This window comes from Citrus sinensis, chromosome 2 (genome assembly GCF_022201045.2).
Source record: "Citrus sinensis cultivar Valencia sweet orange chromosome 2, DVS_A1.0, whole genome shotgun sequence".
NCBI classification, from domain to species: Eukaryota; Viridiplantae; Streptophyta; class Magnoliopsida; order Sapindales; family Rutaceae; genus Citrus; species Citrus sinensis.
This window is the reverse complement of record NC_068557.1, coordinates 27,072,223-27,092,697: the sequence shown is the minus strand read 5'-3', so window position 1 is coordinate 27,092,697 and position 20,475 is coordinate 27,072,223. Positions and strand designations below refer to the sequence as shown.

The window sequence follows — 20,475 nt, the reverse complement described above, 5'->3', positions numbered from 1 at the left end:
CTCATGGGATTCTACCCCAAAAGTAATGGTTGATAATTTATCAAAAACAATAAAATTAGCTATTTGGCAAAAGAGATGTTAATAATCAAATTCTTAATTCTGGTGCAAATTAAAGGTGATTTACTGAACCAATATGCTTATTGTTTTTTGGTCATTTGCCGGGGGATGGGACCGCGAAAGATGGCACATAAATCCAAAAATAATATGCATACAACGCCGACAAATCAACCTAAGAATTTTTGGATTTATATGCCATCTTTGTTTTTCCAACTCATTTTCATCTTGTTAATAAAAGCGGAAATTCTTAAAAAAGTTTAGGAATATTCCTGATTATACTATAATATATTGTGTGCATCTTTAGTGGAGATATGCTTTACTGATAAGCATTCAATAGCTCAGTTAATTTGTTTATTGTAATAGATGTAATTATACACATATTGAACTAATCGGTAATGAATTTCTACTAATCTGAACTTTTAAGATGAAATGAAATTTCTACTTATTTGTCAAAAAAAAAAAAAAAACAACTACGCGCACATAATTTTATATATCAAACCTAATACATTCTTAAATCTTGGTAACATATAAATGATATTTTCTACTAGAGATTAGGCTTTACAGAAACTAAACACAGATTAACAAAACTTTGGAGAGTGAACTATATGATACACATATGCGTAATCCATGCGCACTAAAAAGGAGGAGAAAGCTAGAAGATTTTTGAAATTACTGAAGCTTCAAATTTCTTGTGAAGACCGAAATAAGCTCATCACCATGATTCTGAAGAGGTCCAATTACCTCTTTATCCCATGCGGAGACTGCAGAGAAGAAATACAAGTAACTCTTTAGGTTTATTGGAAGCAAAAGCAAAACTCATGAAGATGATCAAGTGTTATCATATATACCTGAAGTTTTTGTGAGTCTCTCTAATGAAAGAGAAGCGAGTGTTCGCTCCTCGAGAGCTCTGTCATAGCGCGATGATTCCAGCAATGGTGGCATGACGAAAGTCAAATGATAGAAAGAAACATACCACGTTTTCATACTTGCTGTACAATGAATCGTGCGAGTACGGTTTAGCAATCTAGCGGTCAAACATGCCCTTGCAAATGCTATCTTTTGATCGTTTAGTCCCCGTACAATTTGAGGAACCTCCAAGAACTTATCTTTACGAATTCCAGAATCAGAATCCGCAGACAAATGTCGAGTTTGGATAAATTCAACGCTCTTCGGTTCAATCCCAACAAATCCAAAGAAGGAAGGCAGCCATGCAGTTCTCATAAACAGAGCAACAACAACCAAAACAAGACGTTTGCATGTCAAAGAACCCATTTTTGAGCGAGAGCCAAACAATCTTTAACTTTTACAAATAAATAACAAATCCATTCAAATATTTCCAACCCAAACATAGTTTACAGCTTTTCCATAACAACTCTGTGCTCAAACGATCCGATTCAGTCAGAAGAAAAGCTTGCACATACCCAGAAATTTAATCACTTGCTGAAAATCCAATAAATAATGCAAGATTCAGTCCAAAACAGGACCAAACCAGCCAACCTTACATAATCATGACAACCAAGAAAAGTTAAAGCTAATGTAAATAACGAAATACATATTAAACAAATAATAAATGAAAACTACTTGTCCACATTAATATATTTTATAAAAATAAATACCAAAGTTGGTTGGTGTGAGTGGTTCGGCACTCTCACTCCTTAAGAGAGGTCAGAGGTTCAAGCCCCGCTCTCGTATGGAGTCGCTACTTTGGCCAGCACTTTACCCCTTACGGGCCGACCTGGTGCGAGCGGGGATTAGTCTGGGTTGTGGTATGGGTTGGTTGGTGTGAGTGGTTCGGCACTCTCACTCCTTAAGAGATGTTAGGGATTCAAGCACTGCTCTCATATGGAGTCACTACTTTGGCCAGCACTTTACCCCTTACGGGCTGACCCGGTGCGAGCATTGATTAGTCTGGGTTGTGGTATGGGCTTAAAGGTGCCTCCCACAGTTGGGGCCCACTCAGGACCACCTCGTGGTTTAGACAAAAAAATAATAATAATAAATTGGAGGGAGAAAAAGAAGGGAAATAAAATCACAAGAAAGAGAGGTGAGAAATTGTGATTTTGTTAAAAATGGGATTCAATTAAATAAATAACACCAAAAGAGGAAGTGAAAGTGTCAGGGTCAAAGTCAGATAGTTAGGAGAAACCAAAATCAAATTAAAGGACCCATTTTGGATTTTGTAATGAAACCAGAGTACTTAATTATTTAACCAGAAACCTCAATTAACTTAATTGATCAAGAACATTCAAGAGTCAATCAGAAACAATCTAAAGAACAAGTAATAGGAAGGAAACCAGAGAATCAACACCTAGTAAAATAATGTGGTTTGGTACCAAGGTACTTCCATCATTGGCTGAAGAACCCAGCAACGCTTGAAGCTTTTATTGTTCAAATTGATTACAATGAAACATTAAAATATCAGAACTAAATCTCTCTTACAGAGTATTTTCTATCTCGCTCTCTAAGGCACTAAAAAATTTAATCCAAAATGATCTTCTAATAAGGTCGCCTTAGGCTTATGTCCAGCACTAGAATACAGTTGTTAGCTGTAACAGCTTTAACCACCAGCTGGTCCCCACACACGCACTGACTCTGCTTGCCACCTCATCAATGAGTAATAGAATTTAACTAACTACTTCACAAATCTCCCCCTTAATTTAATTATACTGCTACTTCACTCATCACTGCTTCAACATCTGTTAACTTGACTTACAAGTTAACAACCCCAACTAAGTCCAATGAGTTTTTGAACTTGATTGTTGGCACTGTTGTTGTTAATATGTCTGCTGGATTATCTTCAGATGAAATCTTGACAACATTTATCACTCCACAATCAATTTCACCCTTATAAAGTGCATCCTCACATCAATATACTTAGTTCTCTCATGGTATTTGGGATTTTTACTCAATTGTTTAGCACTTGAGCTATCGTAGCTAATTGAAATTGATTTTTGATTAAGCCCCAGTTCATACACTAAGCCTTTAAGCTATATTGTTTTTTTAGCAACTTCTGTAAGAGCAATATTCTTTGCTTCAGTTGCTGAGAGAGTTACTGCTAACTGTAATGAAGCTTTCCGGCTTACTTCAGCTCCACAAAAAGCATACATAAAGCCTATAATTGATCTCCTTTTATCAAGGTTTCTTGCAAAGTCTGAGTCCACAAACCCAAAAACTTGAGTTGTAGCTTCATTGACCCTTCCATATAAAATACCATGCCCTACAACTCCTCTAAGATATTTTAAAATCCACTTAACACCATGCCGATCCTCCTTGCCTGGATTCCTCATTAATCTGCTAACAACTCAAACTCAATATGCTCTATCAGGTCTAGAACACACCATGGCATACATGGTGCTACCTACAATACTAGGATAATGGATCTTTCTCATATATTCCATGTATTATGGAATTACTGTTTTTAATGAATGAAATAAAGAAAACCAATGTTGTAGTCTTGTAGATAACGAGACTGAATAACATAGACCAATTGACAATTGCTTGCATTAGTATCAAATGTGTATAATATTTATAGTTCTCCATAAGAGTTTATATAGATTAGGTGCATCACTTCAACATCTATTATAAACCATCTAATTGGCCTAAATAACGAGTTATTACTAGTCAGGTGCATTGATTTAGTATGTTGAGAAGGTGTACCCGACCAATGTAAGTTTTTTCTCACAGTTTCCAAATGTGACACACACACAGGGGTGGAGGGTGCTAAGGGCGATGGGGGACCATGGCCCCCCCACCAATAATTTTTTTTTGAAGTTTTAAATAAAAGTAAAAAAATAAATTAAATAAACATAAAATGTTGGCCCTAGTAGAAATATTTTGCACATACTATTACTAACATAAGATAATTTTATAATCAATAAAAAGCCTTACAACTTACAAGAAAAGCCCAATAGAGATAGCGTTCTTTTTACGATTAATCAATTTGATCATCAACGTTTACTAATTGGTTAGCCAACTGTTGCGGCAAGAACAAATTGTTGCGGCAAAAACTCATCACAAATCGCACTTCACTTGGAATTTAGGTGAGTTCAACACATTCTCTTAAAATTTATTAAGGATGGAAAGAACTGATAAAAGAGATAGATGTTATGGTAGTCGGTAGTTGTCTTGTCTACGGTCCTGATAGGCAGTTGAATGAAATACTAAAATTGTCAATTAGGGCGAATGTTGTTGCCGAGTTGCTTGACAATATTCTTGAAATTTAATCATTATCTAACATCTTTTAATTTGTAATTTATGTACTGCTTTCAACAATTGGAGATTTTTTTCTATTGAATTAAAATCAAGCTTGTCTAGTTTCTTGGAGTTTAATCAATCTCTGTTGCATTAATTTCTTTCTTTTTGCTTTTTTAGAAACCTGTGCTATGATCAATGGCTCAAAGATCTAAGCATCAATGATTATATTTGAATTTTACCTGGCACTGATGCTTGACAGTTATTCTATAACTTAGCTTATTGACATTTGGTTTGGTTTGCAAGTAATGACTAATGAGTTTGACCATGTCATTGCTATTCAGGTCAGAAATTATTTGGACAATCTCTTTACATAAAGCACTCCAGATTTTACTCAATTTCAGTTCAATATACGGTATGTTCAATTTATTTCCTGCTTGATTTTTTTATGGTTTAAATATCTATTGCTTTAGATTGTCAATTATTCTATCTAATACGCTTCTCTTGATCAGTAACTTGCATCTCACAATTTCCTTGTTGATTGAATTCCAGGGGTAAGGAGGATATAGATGGGAAAATCATCTAAAATTGATCAATATTTCAAAAGGAAGACACTAGAAGAAAGTTCTAATCCACCAGTTTCTGAAAATTCACCAATTTCACATGTCAATTCTCCAAAATTTGAAAACCAACTTTCAAAATCTCCAAGAATTGAGACAAGTAAAGTTGATACTCAGCTTGTAGAGCGTGATCCAGGATTGCGCCGCCAGATTTGGGATTATGATGTCAATCAACAAGATGAAATTCGAAGAGCATATATTATGTCTGGTCCATACCAACCAAGACTTCCAGAGTATCCAAAATCTGGATCAGAAAAGCATCCTCGTCGATTTCAATCTCTATGGTTTGATTCTTTTCCTTCTTGGTTAGAGTATTCACCTACAAAAGATGCAGCCTTTTGTCTACCATGTTATCTATTTAATGCACCATTTGCACAGCCTAAGCATACTGCTTTCACTGTTGAAGGATTTAATTCTTGGAAGAAGGTTAGAGATGGAAAAAATTGTGCATTCCTTAATCAGGTGGGAAAGCATCCTAACTCAACTCATAAAAAGACTGAAAGATCATGTGAGGATTTGATGAGACAATCTCAGCATCTAGTGCAGGTACTTAATCGATACTCTTTCCAAGAAATTACAAATAATAGACTGCGATTAAAAACCACAATTGAAGTTATTAGATATCTTGCTTTTCAAGGTTTTGCTTTTAGAGGTCATGATGAAGTGAAAAGTCATCAAACCGTGGAAATTTTATTCAATTACTCAAAGCATTTGGTTCCAACAATGAAAAGGTAGCAGAAGTGATACTAGATAAAGCACCAAAGTTTGCCTCATATACATCACCGGATATCCAAAAGAAAATTTTACATGTCTTTTCAATGAGAGTGAAAAACACAATTCGTGAAGAAATAGGAGATGCCAAGTTTTGCTTAATTGTGGATGAATCACGTGATGAGTCAAAAAAAGAACAAATGGCAATAGTTTTAAGATTTGTTGACAATAATGGTTTTCTTCAAGAACGTTTTTTTGGTCTTGTTCATGTCTCAAACACTTCTGCAGCAACCTTGAAAGATGGAATACACTATGTATTGTCTCATCACAATTTGAATATTCAAAATATTCGTGGGCAAGGATACGATGGTGCAAGCAACATGCGAGGTGAATGGAAAGGCTTACAAGCTTTGATTTTAAAAGATTGTCCTTATGCTTATTACATTCATTGTTTAGCTCATCGACTACAGTTGGCTTTAGTTGCAGTATCTCATGAGGTTGTTCCTATTCATCATTTCTTTACTAAATTGACTTCTATTGCGAATATTGTTGGGGCTTCTTGCAAGCGTCATGATGAACTCAAGCGTGCTCAGGCTGCTGATATTGAGTATATGATCTCCATTGATGAGCTTGAGAGTGGAAGATGGCTTAATCAAATTGGTGCTTTACCAAAGCCTGGAGATACTCGTTGGAGTTCTCACTTTAGATCAGTCTCTAACTTAATAAAAATGTTCAGTGCTACATGTTCAGTTTTACTTAATATCATTTAATACGGGACAACTGCTTTTCAACGGGGAGATGCTGATGCTGCATATGAGGTAATGACAACTTTTGAGTTTGTTTTTATCTTGCATATGATGAAAGAAATTATGGCAATTACTGATATACTTTGCCAAGCTTTGCAATCTAAGTCTCAAGATATTTTACATGCCATGCATCTGGTTTCATCAACTAAAGCACTTATTCAGAAATTGAGAGATAATGGGTGGAATACTTTACTTGATCAAGTGAAAGTATTTTGTGAAACAAGAAATATAGATGTCCCAGAAATGGATGCTCCTTATGTTGCAAGACAAGGTTGAGCCCGTCATCAAGAAGATACTTTTACTGTTGCTGACCATTACAGGGTAAATATTTTTTATGCTGCTATAGATTGCCAATTACAAGAACTGAATAGTCGATTTAATGAACATGCAGTAGATTTGCTTTTCTTAGTTCAACACTTGATCCCCGTGAATGTAGAAAGTCTTTTAGAATTGGTGATATTTGTCAGTTGGTTGAGGGGTTTTTTCCAGTAGACTTTATAGATGCTGAGAAAATAAATCTGAAAAATCAGCTTGAGCATTATGAGTATGGTGTAGTCCAATATGCAGAGTTCAAAAATTTATCAACCATTTGTGACTTGAGTCAATGGTTGGTCAGTACAAGGAAAGCAAAAACATTTCCTCTTATCTATAGAAGAATTTTTCTTGTGCTAACTCTTCCAGTGTCAACTGTAACTTCAGAACGGTCATTTTCAGCTATGTGTATAGTCAAGACAAGACATCGCAACAAAATGGAGGATGAATTTCTTACCGACTCTTTGATTATGTACATTGAAAGGGAAATTGCTGAAAAAATAAGTATTGAATCAATAATCAATGAGTTTCGAGATATAAAAGAACGTCAAGTTCATTTTTTATGTTGGGGATCTTGATTTTGATAGCGATTTTGTAGGGGAGGGGACTCTTTTGGTTTGTAATTGTTTTTCTTTTTATATTAAAATACAATCTTTTAATTAATTATTTACATTAAATAATTGCCTTATATTTTTTTTAATACTTTTATTTGTTATTTAATTTTATCCTTTAAGAATTTCAAAATGTATAGATTTGGCCCCCATCGAGATCTGGCTTGAGCTCCGCCCCTGCACACACACACACACATATGATTTTAAATTAATTAAAATAATATAATATCTACTTAAAAAATATCATTTCCACCAAGCTTAGAAGGATTGACTAAAATAGCTCATCCTTAGTTGGCTTTGAATTAAGGTTACCTTTATTTGATTGAATAACGTTGTTGATATTATATAGTCAAAGATAAAAACATAATGATGATAAGATTTTTAAATAACAATAACGATAAATTTATAAAGTTGGAATACAAATTTTTACTAACGTAGTAATTAATGTGACATTATCACATGACATTATCTTATTAGATCATGTAATAATTAGCTATTGAACTTTATCATTTCATATCAATTGGGAAAAAACGTTCTATAAATTTATTATTAGTAATGGATTCCATTTAAAATATTTAAAAAGACAAAATGAAATCAAATAAATGTAACTTTAAAAAGGGACTGTTGTATCTTACAATAATTTTTGTCTTTTGTGACTGAGTTATTGTAAAATTCCATTGAGCTCGTTGTACTCTGTTTTGTTGATAATTTTATTAAAAAGTATTATATACTTTCTACTTATATTATCAAAATTCAATTTATCACCTTCTACTCTTTTGTATTTATTATTTTTTGTTAGTATTAGAGGAGTTTTTATTTACAACCACAAAACATTGATCATCATAACACACTAATATCAATAAAAAGATAAAATTACCCTTAAATTAGTACAAAAAATTGAGGAATCACGATGGCTCTTCTTCTATCACTCATCGTCAACAAAATTTTCAAGGATACGACCAATTATCTTCGTTACAATATCATCTCATAATAATTAATCCTTTCATGGAAAAAAATTAATAAAATAAAAAAAAAAATCATTTGAATCCATCTGTCTCCACTATCAATTTCTCTTCATCATCGTTTTTTACTAATGGCAAGCTAATAGTCAAGGACACCATCAATCTAATCTTCACTGACTGAACCATTGTCACCCTAAGTGGTATCCGCCACCACGTAATTTGTTTGTTTTTTTTCAAATGGACAGCCGTAATTTTCCTTCATCATCGACCCAACATATTTTCTTTTCTCCGAATCAGATGGTTACAATAAAAAATTTCAGGCTTTAAACTATTGTTGTGGTCATTATAATGTCATTTGTATGTTGTTGATAGATAGAAAGCAATCTAAAGGGAACTAAAGTCGTAAAAAGAAATTATCCATGATTGTAAAACCATTACTCCAAGTTAAGTCTTCAACGCTCTGTTAATTTTCACTTTAAAAACCTACGATGCCATTTTAAATCAATAAATCAAAATGGATGACTCTAGCTTTGCAATTTTGATCTGCATGGCTTTGCTTTGCAGTAATGGCGTAATCTCGAGTGCCGTCTCCAATGAAGACTCCACTAGAAGCAGTGCCATTGCCATTGAAGACTCCGTTGGCTGGCTGCTTCACCGTCTCCCTTGAGTGCTCCACTTGCGGCCGCGCCCTCTCCAGTCACTATCAGCTCTTCGTCGTCACCTCTTCCGTTTTATTCTTCTCCGACACCAGCAAATTTTCCATCACCAATCTCAATGTCTCCATCTGATGCTCTTGCTCCGTTTTGAACAGATTTGCCGTTTTTGGATCTCTAGCTTTCGGGCTATTTGTTGCCGTTTTGGTTATATAGAGTTCACTGAGTGAAAGATCAATTTATTATTATATTTGGACAATTTTTTTATTCCATTTTTTTATTATTTACATAATTTGTACTCATAGAAATGATTCTTTTAATTTAATTTACTTCTTATTATATTTTTTTCTGGTTAAAAAAAATTATACATTGATTGTGGAAACAGAAAATCATAAATGATAAATATCCAAACTCAAAACCTTAGCCACTATGACCACCACCGCAGTCACTACGAAAGACACCCACAAAGCAATTAAGCCAGCCGCTGCCAGTAGCAACATTTTCAGCCTCTGCAAACTAAAATACCACCACCCGCCTTCCTTAGCCAACACAAGAACCAAACAATCAAACCTACAGGTACTTGTCCTCAAATCGACCGTCGTTCAGCAACTTCTGTCAATGATCGAAGTCACCATTAGACTCATCATCAGAGAGAGAGAGAGAGAGAATGAGAGAGGAGAATAAGAAACGGGAAAAAAATATGTATGAAATTTTTAGAATTTTATTATTTTTAACAAGTTTAAGGGTAATTTTGTCTTTTTAAATTTAATACCCATGAATAAATAGAGTGTAAGGGCTTAATAAAATTTTAAAATATTTTAATACTTACAAAAATTAATAAATAAAAAAGAATAAAAGATGATGATAAATTGAATTTTGATTGTGTAGGACTTATAGCTAAGTAAAAAGTATCATAATACTTTTTAATAAATTGTAAGTAAAATAGAATATATGGGGGTAAATGAAATTTTACAAAGCGAAAAGCTTACAACAGTGCCCACACGGGCACAGCCGACCCTCTAAAAAGTTGAGAGCTAATGTTTTAATATTTACTTTGGGTTTGGTCTGCTGACGTCAAAAGATGTCAGCTTTCCGTCCCATACAAACTAAACATTCCCTTCTTTGATGGGCTGAATTTAAACAACATCCCGCGGGAAAGAAGGCGTTTGTTTTTATTTTATTTATTTCTCCAGAAGTTCTTTCAATCATAAAATCTTCCTTCAGAAGTTGTTTGATTTATAAAATAAGTATATATTATATAAATAACACCTTTAATTTGTTTTTAAATACAAAATCACTTAAATTAATTAAAAATAAATAAAATGAAAGGATCGGGATATATGGATTCATCGAAGCTTCTGGAATTGCTAATATTCCAATTCCAAATCCAATCTCTTCTTACTCGTTGCTGCTCTGCTTCTTTGTTACTTCTTTTTGTAACTTTCAGTTTAAAAAAAGAAAAAAGAAATGACAGTTTGTTTACCCAATTAAGGCTCTTCAGAATCCGTAAGCAGCAAGTAAGGAATTGCACGCGAGGGACATTTAGGTGAATTCAGGTAGAGACTGTACTATAAAATGTAAGATCGTAGAATTCTGACACACACTTTCTGCGCGCTTTGGCCTTAATTATTCATTTTTATTGTTTGGTAATTGGTAAGAAGAGTTTAGTGCTGAGTTGAGACGGCGTAGTAACTCGTGATTTGATTGATTTTGTTCCCGAATTGAAGTCCAATGGAGAGAGAAGGCTACAGAGGAAGAGGCCGCGGAAGAGGCGGAAGAGACGGCGGTTCCAGAGGCGGAAGTACCGGCGGTGGAGACTTTCGTGATCATCAGCCTCGACCTCAGCAGCTTCAATGGCGGAGGTCGGCTCCGTCCCCGGGACACGGCAGTTCTTCCCCGCCGGTGAGACCGTGGTCTGGACCGATGTCTCCTGCCGTCAGAGCTCCGTCGCCACAGCCACGGCCTCAGTCTCCGCCCGGCCCTTCTGCTGCACCGGTTGTTCGACCTCCTGTTGGCGGTATGATTCATTCTCTTTTGAATTCTGTGGAAAAGTGGTTCTTTTTCTTTCAGATTGATTTCTTTTTTTCTTTTTGGACATCTTCATTTAAATAAACAAAAAAAAATTGTCACTTTTATCTGTGTTTAAAATACAATGTATTATGATATTGTATGTATTTCTTAACTTGTGGTTTGTGATAATATTGACGTTCCTATCGAATTTGTTCTTAATTCTTAAGAAAGGGAAATGGAACTGTTTTCAAGGACTAGGAGCATGTAATTGCACCAAAATGAGTGTAAATGGAATTAGATTATTTGTCAGGAGTGATTTTATGTATTGATTGCTGATTTTATTGTTCCAGAAATTCAAAAATTGAAGATCTCGGAGCCGGTGGCTTCATCTTCTTCTTCATCTTCACAAAATGCAACCAGATATACTCCAATTAAACGCCCAGATAGAGGTGGCACACTTGCCATCCGAACTGTCAACATTTTCGTCAACCATTTTCTAGTCAATTTTTCTCCTGAGAGTATCATTAGACATTATGACATTGATGTTAAACCTGACATAGGCCCCAATCATGGTCGGCCTGTGAAATTGTCCAAGACTGTCTTGGCTATTGTCAGGAACAAGTTGTGTGAGGACTATCCTGATCAGTTTCCTCTGTCGATGACCGCTTATGATGGTGAGAAGAATATATTCAGTGCTATTGAATTGCCAACTGGTAAATTTAATGTGAAGTTCCTAGAAGGAGAAGACATGAAGTATCGTACTTACATATTGACCTTAAAGCTTGTGAATGAGCTGAAGCTTTGCAAGTTGAACGAGTACTTGAAGGGGAATCTCTTTTCCATTCCCCGTGATATATTACAAGCAATCGATATAGTAATGAAGGAGAATCCTACTCGGTGTATGATTTCTGTTGGTCGAAGTTTCCACCCTGTTGAACCTCTTCCAGATGATTACCTTGGGTATGGCCTCACAGCATCTAGAGGGTTCGAACATGGCCTGAAGCCCACCTCCCAGGGTTTGGTATCGTGTTTGGACTACTCTGTTTTGGCATTTCGTAAGCGTTTGCCAGTTATAGATTTTTTGGCGGAGCACATTAATTTTGATGTGAATTATTTTAGAGATTGGAGGGAAGTTGAGGATGCATTGGAAGGCTTGAAAGTTACAGTGATTCACCGTCAGACCAAACAAAAGTACAGTATTGCTGGGTTGACTAGGGAGACCACACGGCGTCTTTCATTCACTCTTGCAGACCCAGAGGGCAGGGATCCACCAAGAGAAGTCAGACTTGTTGATTATTTCAGGGAAAAGTATGGCAAGGATATTATGTACAAAGATATTCCTTGCTTAGATTTAGGAAGAAATAATCAAAAAAACTATGTGCCTATGGAGTTCTGTGTCTTAGTTGAAGGGCAGATATATCCAAAAGAGTATCTGGATAGAGATACTGGTTTATTTTTGAAGAATATGTCACTGGCTAAGCCAGGGGATAGACAGAGCATGATATCTCAAATGGTACGGTCAAGAATTGGACCATGCGGGTATGTAACTGCAACTTTTTTGTTTTCTATATATGAGAATTCAGAAATTTCTGTACATGTTCAATTCTTGCATAAACTGATTTTGGATGGTTTAATCATTGGGTTATAGATTAGTGTCTTTAATTTTTTTTTTTAAATATTAGGGAAACAATTGTTGTGAAAAATAGTTCTCTTCGATTATATCCTTCTTTTTGAGTTCATAATGATCTCATTTTAAAGCTGATTGATTCATAAGTATTTTAGTCTGAAGTTTTTCTGCGTGAAAATACTGTACTTTTTTCTGCTTAGCTTTTCTAGACAATCTGCATCATTCATGGTTAACATTATTGTTGACATTGAATTTAGTAAACCTATGCATTTTTATGCTAAAGTCAAATGTATCTATGCCGACTGATGGAGTAAATAGGATGCCACTGTAATTTGGCTTAATCCTAATTTTCACAATTTCATTGGCAGAGGGGAGATCACTCGTAACTTTGGTATTGATGTCAATACAAACATGACCAATGTTGTGGGACGCGTCCTTGGGCCACCGGAATTGAAGCTAGGTGCTCATGGTGGAAAGGCGTTAAGAATAACTGTAGATGGTGAGAAATGTCACTGGAGTCTTGTTGGAGGAAGAGCTTTTGTGGAAGGTAAACGAATCGATCGATGGGCTGTAGTTGACTTCAGCGCTTCTGAACGATATGATAGACTTTATCAAGACCAATTTATTGATAAAATTATGGCTCGGTGCAAGACTCTAGGCATGGACATGCAGTGGCCTGTCTTATGTGAACCTGCTTCAATGCGTCTGTTCTCTAATGTTGGAGGGCTTCAGGAACTCCTTGAAGATGTTACTTCAAGGGCTTACAAAATTGGCAGAGGTCATCTGCAGATTCTTATTTGTGTAATGTCTCGGAAGGATGATGGTTACAAGTATCTCAAGTGGATTTCTGAGACTAAAGTTGGTGTGGTGACTCAGTGTTGTTTGTCCACGACTGCCAACAAAGGTAAAGGTCAAGATCAATATCTTGCCAATCTTGCACTCAAGATCAATGCGAAGCTTGGAGGCAGCAACGCAGAGCTCATTGACAGGCTGCCTTACTTCAATGGTGAAGACCATGTTATGTTTTTAGGTGCAGATGTTAATCATCCTCGTGCGAAAGACAAAACTAGTCCATCTATAGCAGCTGTTGTTGCCACTGTAAATTGGCCTGCTGCGAACAGATATGTGGCGAGGGTGCGGCCCCAAGATCATAGGACAGAGAAAATTCTGAATTTTGCTGAGATGTGCTTGGAGCTTTTTAAATATTATGTTCAGTTGAATAAAGTCAGGCCACAAGAGATTATAGTGTTTCGAGATGGAGTAAGCGAGGGCCAGTTCGATATGGTTCTCAGTGAAGAGTTGGTACCACTAAAGATGGCATTCAGATCAATGGATTACCACCCAAGAATCACACTTATTGTGGCCCAGAAGCGACATCAAACTCGTCTATTTCCAAAGGGTAGGATGGATGGAACCTCCAGTGGCAATGTGCCACCGGGAACAGTTGTGGACACAATAATTGTGCACCCCTTTGAGTTTGATTTTTACCTTTGTAGCCACTACGGAAGCCTTGGAACAAGCAAGCCCACTTACTACCGTGTCTTATGGAATGAGCACAGGTTTACTTCTGATCAGTTGCAGAAGCTCATATATAACATGTGCTTCACCTTTGCTCGGTGTACTAAGCCTGTGTCATTGGTACCGCCCGTGTACTATGCCGACCTTGCTGCGTACAGAGGGCGCTTGTACTGTGATGCAGTAATGGAGGGGCAATCTCCAGCTTCAGTGTCATCATCGCCTTCATCTTTGACTTCAACATCGCTGTCATTGGAAGCTTCATTTGATGAGAGATCCTACAAGTTGCACGCAGACCTGGAAAACACTATGTATTTTATTTGAAGGGTCATGTTCCATCTCTTTCCACTCTTTTACAGTAGGATTAGAGATGGCCATAAGTCGCTGTTCTACTGAAGTGCTCAGAGTCTCTTGATAGTCTCCATTTTACTCAACTAGGCACTGTGTGTTTCTCTTCTCGCAACAGGGATGGAGATAAGCCCCTGATTAAGTAGGTACCCAATTGCTTTTCTGTTCTAGCGACATGGATGGGCATAACCGCTCGTTAAGCAGGAAATGTCTCTTTCTCTTCTCGCAATAGGGACCGGGGTAGCCACTTTATTAGGATGAAATACCGTAACGCAGGTTTACTCCTTTCATAAGCACCTAGTAAAGGAGTTCGTGCGTGAATCTAATGCGTTTCAAGTCTTTTGTCAATTGAACATGCTTACTCTTTTGAAGTTTGTATCAACTCATGGATGAAGTGATTGGATTTGGTATTTGATGTTTGTGATGTCTTTCCTGTGCTCGTGTGTCTGCGTTTGAAATTAAACTCTGTGGTTTAAATGGCATTATTTGTCGGGTGGTTTGCTCTCAGTCTTAGTGCTCTGTTTCTTTCTGATCCTGGTATATTTGTAGACTGATTTTCCATTTTTGCAGCTTTAGATAGCCATAAAATGACACGGTTTAGCAACGACGCAGTTTTGCCTAAAGATTGTATCGATACCTGAATTTGCAAATAGCGTATATGATGGGCAAATTAACTGTCATAAATATATACTGTTCGTGACTAAAATCAAGCATATCTCTGTTACAAATTATAGGTGATTATCTCTTCAATTTTTTTAGAAGCATACTTCGTTTCAACGCTCACAATGCAGATTTTATTTATTTCATTTTGCTTAAAAAATGGAGGCTCATGGGATTCTACCCCAAAAGTAATGCTTGATAATTTATCAAAAACAATAAAATTAGCTATTTGGCAAAAGAGATGTTAATAATCAAATTCTTAATTCTGGTGCAAATTAAAGGTGATTTACTGAACCAATATGCTTATCGTTTTTTGGTCATTTGCCGGGGGATGGGACCGCGAAAGATGGCACATAAATCCAAAAATAATATGCATACAACGCCGACAAATCAACCTAAGAATTTTTGGATTTATATGCCATCTTTGTTTTTCCAACTCATTTTCATCTTGTTAATAAAAGCGGAAATTCTTAAAAAAGTTTAGGAATATTCCTGATTATACTATAATATATTGTGTGCATCTTTAGTGGAGATATGCTTTACTGATAAGCATTCAATAGCTCAGTTAATTTGTTTATTGTAATAGATGGAATAATACACATATTGAACTAATCGGTAATGAATTTCTACTAATCTGAACTTTTAAGATGAAATGAAATTTCTACTTATTTGTCAAAAAAAAAAAAAAAAAAGAGCAACTACGAGCACATAATTTTATGAAACCAAATACATTCTTAAATCTTGGTAACATATAAATGATATTTTCTACTAGAGATTAGGCTTTACAGAAACTAAAAACAGATTAACAAAACTTTGGAGAGTGAACTATATGATACACATATGCGTAATCCATGCGCACTAACAAGGAGGAGAAAGCTAGAAGATTTTTGAAATTACTGAAGCTTCAAATTTCTTGCCATGATCCTGAAGAGGTCCAATTACCTCTTTATCCCATGCTGAGAATGCAGAGAAGAAATGCAAGTAACTTTTTAGGATTATTGGAAGCAAGAGTAACACTTATGTAGATGATCAAGTGTTATCGTATATACCTTAAGTTTTTGTGAGTCTCTCTAATGAAAGGGAAGCGAGTGTTCGCTCCTCGAGAGATCTTTCATAGCTCGATGATTCCAGCAATGGTGGCACGAGTATTGAGCTTGCGGTGGTCAGAAAGTTTTCGTCAACGGCAGAGTGGAGAAACCTGCTCATCCATGCAACTGTGAACAGGCTTGCTCTTGCTAAACTTGGGGTGCCATTTACCATACAATTTGCAAGTGCTGCCAAGAAGCCTTTGCTGCCACTCTTGAGCAAGGCCATCGCTGCCTTTTGTTGCCAAATTTCTGTTGCCTTTTCCTCTTCGTTCTGAACATTTTGATTTGAATTTTATGAAATAAACTTATTAATTGAAAAAGGAATACGAAAGTCAAATGATAGAAAGAAACATACCAAGTTTTCATCCTTGCCGTAGAATGAATCATCTGAGTGTTCGTTAAAACCTGCTAGTTTTAAAAGCCATTTTTCTGATGTTGCCTCTTCTATGTAAGAAGGAAACAGACCCCCCAACATCAAGAGAGCTCTTGCTGATTTTTCTTGAATCTTTTCACTACATGTTTGGCAATTCATAGCTGATGTAAGTGCATCAATTGCTTCTTCTCTATACATGCTGCAGTTTGAAGGATCTCCCTGCAACGCAGCTGTTACTTCATCTGGGAACTGTTCTAGATTCTAAATCAAATGGGGCATGTATGAGATGGTGAAAGAAACAATAAATGAAATTACCAGAAGATCAAGCTGTAATAAAATTGCGGCAACCAAGGGCCGTTCTTCTGATGAAGCTCTTTGGAGATAGGCTAAAAAGATGTGCATTGTGCTCAAGCCACCCCATCCATTATTCAATCTATCCAAAAATTTCATCATCTGTGTTCTTCTGGGAAGTTTTTGGAGATTATCAGAAAACCGATTTTTTATTAAGCTTCGTAATGAACCAAAAATACATCATAAGAGATGAATGAAAAATTGTCCATACCTTGCAAGACAGAGTAACTCGGTTAATAAGGCGATAGCACAGCGGTTACAGTTATGGTTTTCAAGAACAATAAGCTCGAGAAGTGAGGCCTTATTCAAATTTTCAGCCAAGTAACTCCGGCATTTTTCATCAGCTTGAATGCAACAGATAATGATAGAAGCAGTGTTTTGCCTCTCATGGATTTCTCCTTTCTCAATTCTTCCCACTAGCAAGGCCAAACCCCCGTGAGAAACAACTGCTCTTGCGTTTTCAAAATTTTTATCCTCATCAAAGCCATTAACAAGCTGTTCCAGGAAGTAAAATGCTGCCACTTGAGCACTGCAGCATACAGTGAACAATGTCTGAATCTGATCTCCAAATTCGAGCACTCTAAGAATCAATGGCACCCACTCAGTTGATATCATCTGCTTTGCCTTTGGCTTCAATAAATAGAGCAGAACAGAAGCTTTCAGAAACAAACTAGTGCTTCTCAAAAGTTTGATGAAAATCTCAAGCTGTGGATCGAAGTTCAATACAATTTGCCTATTCGATTCGCTCTTCGCTACAAGTTCAGCTAACATTGATATTGCCAGCTCTAGAATTTCATCCTCATTCGAAGCAAACAAAACCTCGAGCATTCCTTCAATAATGGGTGCTTTTGATAATTCAGCTTCAACGGCAGAATCACCATGTGAGTTCAACCAAGTTTTGACAATCACCCGGATAGCAAGTTCACATTCACTTAGATCATCTGATGAGCAAATTGTGGTATTGGCTCTACTGAGTTCACTCGTGTGATTCCTATTTTTATCTTCATTTCTTCTTGAGTTGTTTCTTGAATGTTCGCCGTTCACCACGAATTCCTCTGCTGGCGTACTCTGGCAGGCGAACAACCGAAAACGTTCTGATTTTTTAGACTCTGACCATAATTCAGCTTTCTGGTTTCTCTTACTCTGTCAGAATGAAAAATATGAATATAAAGAAAACTATACAATCAAAGATTTCACTGAAAAATGTTTAAAAAAAAAAAAAAAAGACTCTGCATAGAGGCAGAGTTACCCACATGAGCATAATTGAAGTTGTTGTAGTTATCTGTTTGTGCACTCACTTTATGTTCTTTCTGCAGATTCCATGCATTGATTGAAGCTCTGTTTAGATTATCGAGATCCATTGATCTCCGCTCAGTGGGACCGAACACAGTTCTGAATCTGTCAAAATTTATTAACAGTGAATTAGATTACGCAATCAACTTTGAATACGTACTATAATCGAATAAAATAAATGTTACTGCAATTAGGGGAAAAAAATTATATGACTTACAAATTCTTGTTTTGGGAGGAATATGAGGTGTAAGAATCGGAAGATCTCCTTCTTGATGATCCATAACTTGTTCTTGATGGCAAAGGCACCGAAGGAACAGCAGGCAACTGGGCTCCAATTTTAAGCCAATTTTTGTAGTACAAAGCAAACTGAGTAGTCCCCATGTCCATTCGGTCATTAAAGGCTTTGCCTAACGCTTTCATTCTTTTATCTTTCTCTCCATAATCCAAATTTGATAACAATTCAAGTTCCTTATGGTACCAGACCTTGAGATGAAGCAGGTGAGGAAGGAAGAAATGTTCCCAGAGATCAGGTAGCAAGTGAGTTCGCGACAAATAAGGCGAGTCACAAAAAACTTGTAGCAAATGTCTAGCAGAAATCCGATCATTTTTATCAAGCTTGTATATGATTGATAAGTAGAGCTGAGCAAATGCTGAGAGATGTGAATTTGGTATCCCGCAGGTTGAACTATGCCTTGTTTTTTTAGAATTCAAAGAAGCAACAATGCTCAAAAGCTGAATTGAATTCCTCAACAACTTCATTCTGTGCTCCCGATCGGCCCCTTTTCCTTCAACCAGCTTATCAATGCTCTCAACACCAAGTTCCAAGTTCGCCAAAATCCCATTATCAGGTTCCTTTCTCTTCCTCCTCTCCAAGCAAGAGTTAAACTTTTCTCTCACACTTTCCCGGAAAATTTCATCCTTCAAGTACCTGCCAATATATCCACCAAGTATAGATATCACAGCCCTTACAGCAACCTCATCAATAGCAGGCTCCTCTCTGCCTATACCATCAATTCTGGATGACTTTGAATTCGAACCTTCCCTTTCAGATGACTTTATCGAATACTCTGGTCCCGAAACAGCCTTATCTGACCTCTGCTTGGAGAAATCGAAGCTTTTAAGATCATGGCAGATGTATATAGGCAGAGCAATGGAGTCATGATCAGTTGAGGTTCTGTCTTTAAGTTTCATTGGCTTTGGCCCTTCGGTGAACTGTCTATGTCCACGCTCAAAGCCTTCTTCTGCAAGCAGTTGTTGTAAGGAAGCCATTTTATTTATTTTGTTTTGAGCAGTGAATTAGAAAACGCAGAATGGTTTATTAACATTATTTGCACACAAAGAAGATAACAAAGAGGGACAGCTATTGAAGAGAGAAAGTGGAAGAAGAGGTGAAGAAAAACCCATAAATGAAGACAAAATAACAGGCTTGGCGATTTTCATTGGCTCTACGTTTTCTTCAACGTATATTTCTAGTAACATTGACTGCACGGTTCAATACAGTTATTCATTCAATTCAAAACTGCACTCACCCGGTTCAAATTTCCATCAACCGCACTCACCCAGCTCATTTTTTTTTAAAAAAAAAAGATAAACCGGCAAAGCATACCGTACAAATAGAAATGATTAAGTGTTTTTTTGGTATGATTTATCTAATGGATATAAGTGTTTATTTAATTCTATAAACTCTTATCATAATTTTTGTTGTTTGATTATTTTTTAGTAGAACTTTTAGAGCTTAAATAAGTTATTTTGTCTCTACTAGAAAAAAACTCAAATTTTGAGCTTTTGGGAGTAGAGGTTGAAATTTTTTTTTAAATATTAAAATATCTAAAATATCCTCTACTTATTTGACAATCTTATTTTATTCTTTTAATAACATAATTTTAAAAAAAATGTCTATTTAAAGTAATTTCATAAATTTTTAATAAAAACTCTTATTGACAAACAAACAACTAAATTTTTTAATGTAAAAACTCTATTTGTAAAAGTTATACTATTAAAAACTCTACTTAAATAAGCTCTACTTGAAAAGTTGTACCAAACAGAACCTAAGTGAGAAAGTTCGCTCAGCGTATGAGTAATTGGACACTTGGTATGATTGTAAAAGTGTTAAATTTATAGATTAATTAAATAGTGTCACGTGAGGTTATTGTTTATTATAATGTGAGCAATATTGCTCACTATTATACCTAAAATAAAATCGTATTCTTTAAAACATTGTGCCACTTAAAATATTATTGAATTTGCTCAAATTTACATTTGATGGAGCGGATAAAAAGAGGATACT

The 20,475-nt window shown here is 36.0% G+C and overlaps 3 protein-coding genes across 12 annotated transcripts in view; 2 read left to right on the top strand and 1 right to left on the bottom strand.

The window, feature by feature from the left end:
- Positions 1-14,930, top strand: part of LOC102620678 (protein argonaute 2) — a 42,714-nt gene extending 27,784 nt beyond the window's left edge. The window contains exons 1-4 of one of the 5 annotated variants that reach the window (XM_052435490.1): positions 10,143-10,479; positions 10,651-10,940; positions 11,284-12,472; positions 12,929-14,930. In XM_052435490.1, coding sequence (XP_052291450.1) covers positions 10,655-10,940; positions 11,284-12,472; positions 12,929-14,399 — 2,946 coding nt within the window. In that variant the 5' untranslated portion in view covers positions 10,143-10,479; positions 10,651-10,654 and the 3' untranslated portion in view covers positions 14,400-14,930. Of the gene's footprint in view, positions 1-10,142; positions 10,480-10,584; positions 10,941-11,283; positions 12,473-12,928 lie in introns of those variants that run through there. The other 4 variants (XM_006468377.4, XM_025094909.2, XM_052435489.1 and 1 more) reach the window with 4 other exon arrangements.
- Positions 1-19,632, bottom strand: part of LOC102619841 (putative E3 ubiquitin-protein ligase LIN) — a 40,560-nt gene extending 20,928 nt beyond the window's left edge. The window contains exons 1-7 of one of the 6 annotated variants that reach the window (XR_008052574.1): positions 18,406-19,632; positions 18,149-18,293; positions 17,107-18,038; positions 16,860-17,004; positions 16,527-16,763; positions 16,026-16,442; positions 517-798 (exon numbers count right to left, since the gene is read on the bottom strand). Coding sequence is in view for 2 of the 6 variants with exons in the window: in XM_006468373.3 (XP_006468436.2) it covers positions 16,134-16,442; positions 16,527-16,763; positions 16,860-17,007; positions 17,107-18,038; positions 18,149-18,293; positions 18,406-19,457 (2,823 nt within the window). In the remaining 4 variants the exon portion in view is untranslated. Of the gene's footprint in view, positions 1-516; positions 799-15,774; positions 16,443-16,526; positions 16,764-16,859; positions 17,008-17,106; positions 18,039-18,148; positions 18,294-18,405 lie in introns of those variants that run through there. The other 5 variants (XR_008052572.1, XR_008052575.1, XM_006468373.3 and 2 more) reach the window with 5 other exon arrangements.
- Positions 4,717-5,408, top strand: LOC127900432 (uncharacterized). The gene is made up of 2 exons (XM_052435492.1): positions 4,717-5,152; positions 5,275-5,408. The coding sequence occupies exons 1-2, from the start codon at positions 4,818-4,820 to the stop codon at positions 5,279-5,281; spliced, it is 342 nt and encodes a 113-aa protein (XP_052291452.1). The 5' UTR covers positions 4,717-4,817; the 3' UTR covers positions 5,282-5,408.
- Positions 19,633-20,475: the final 843 nt, after the last annotated feature.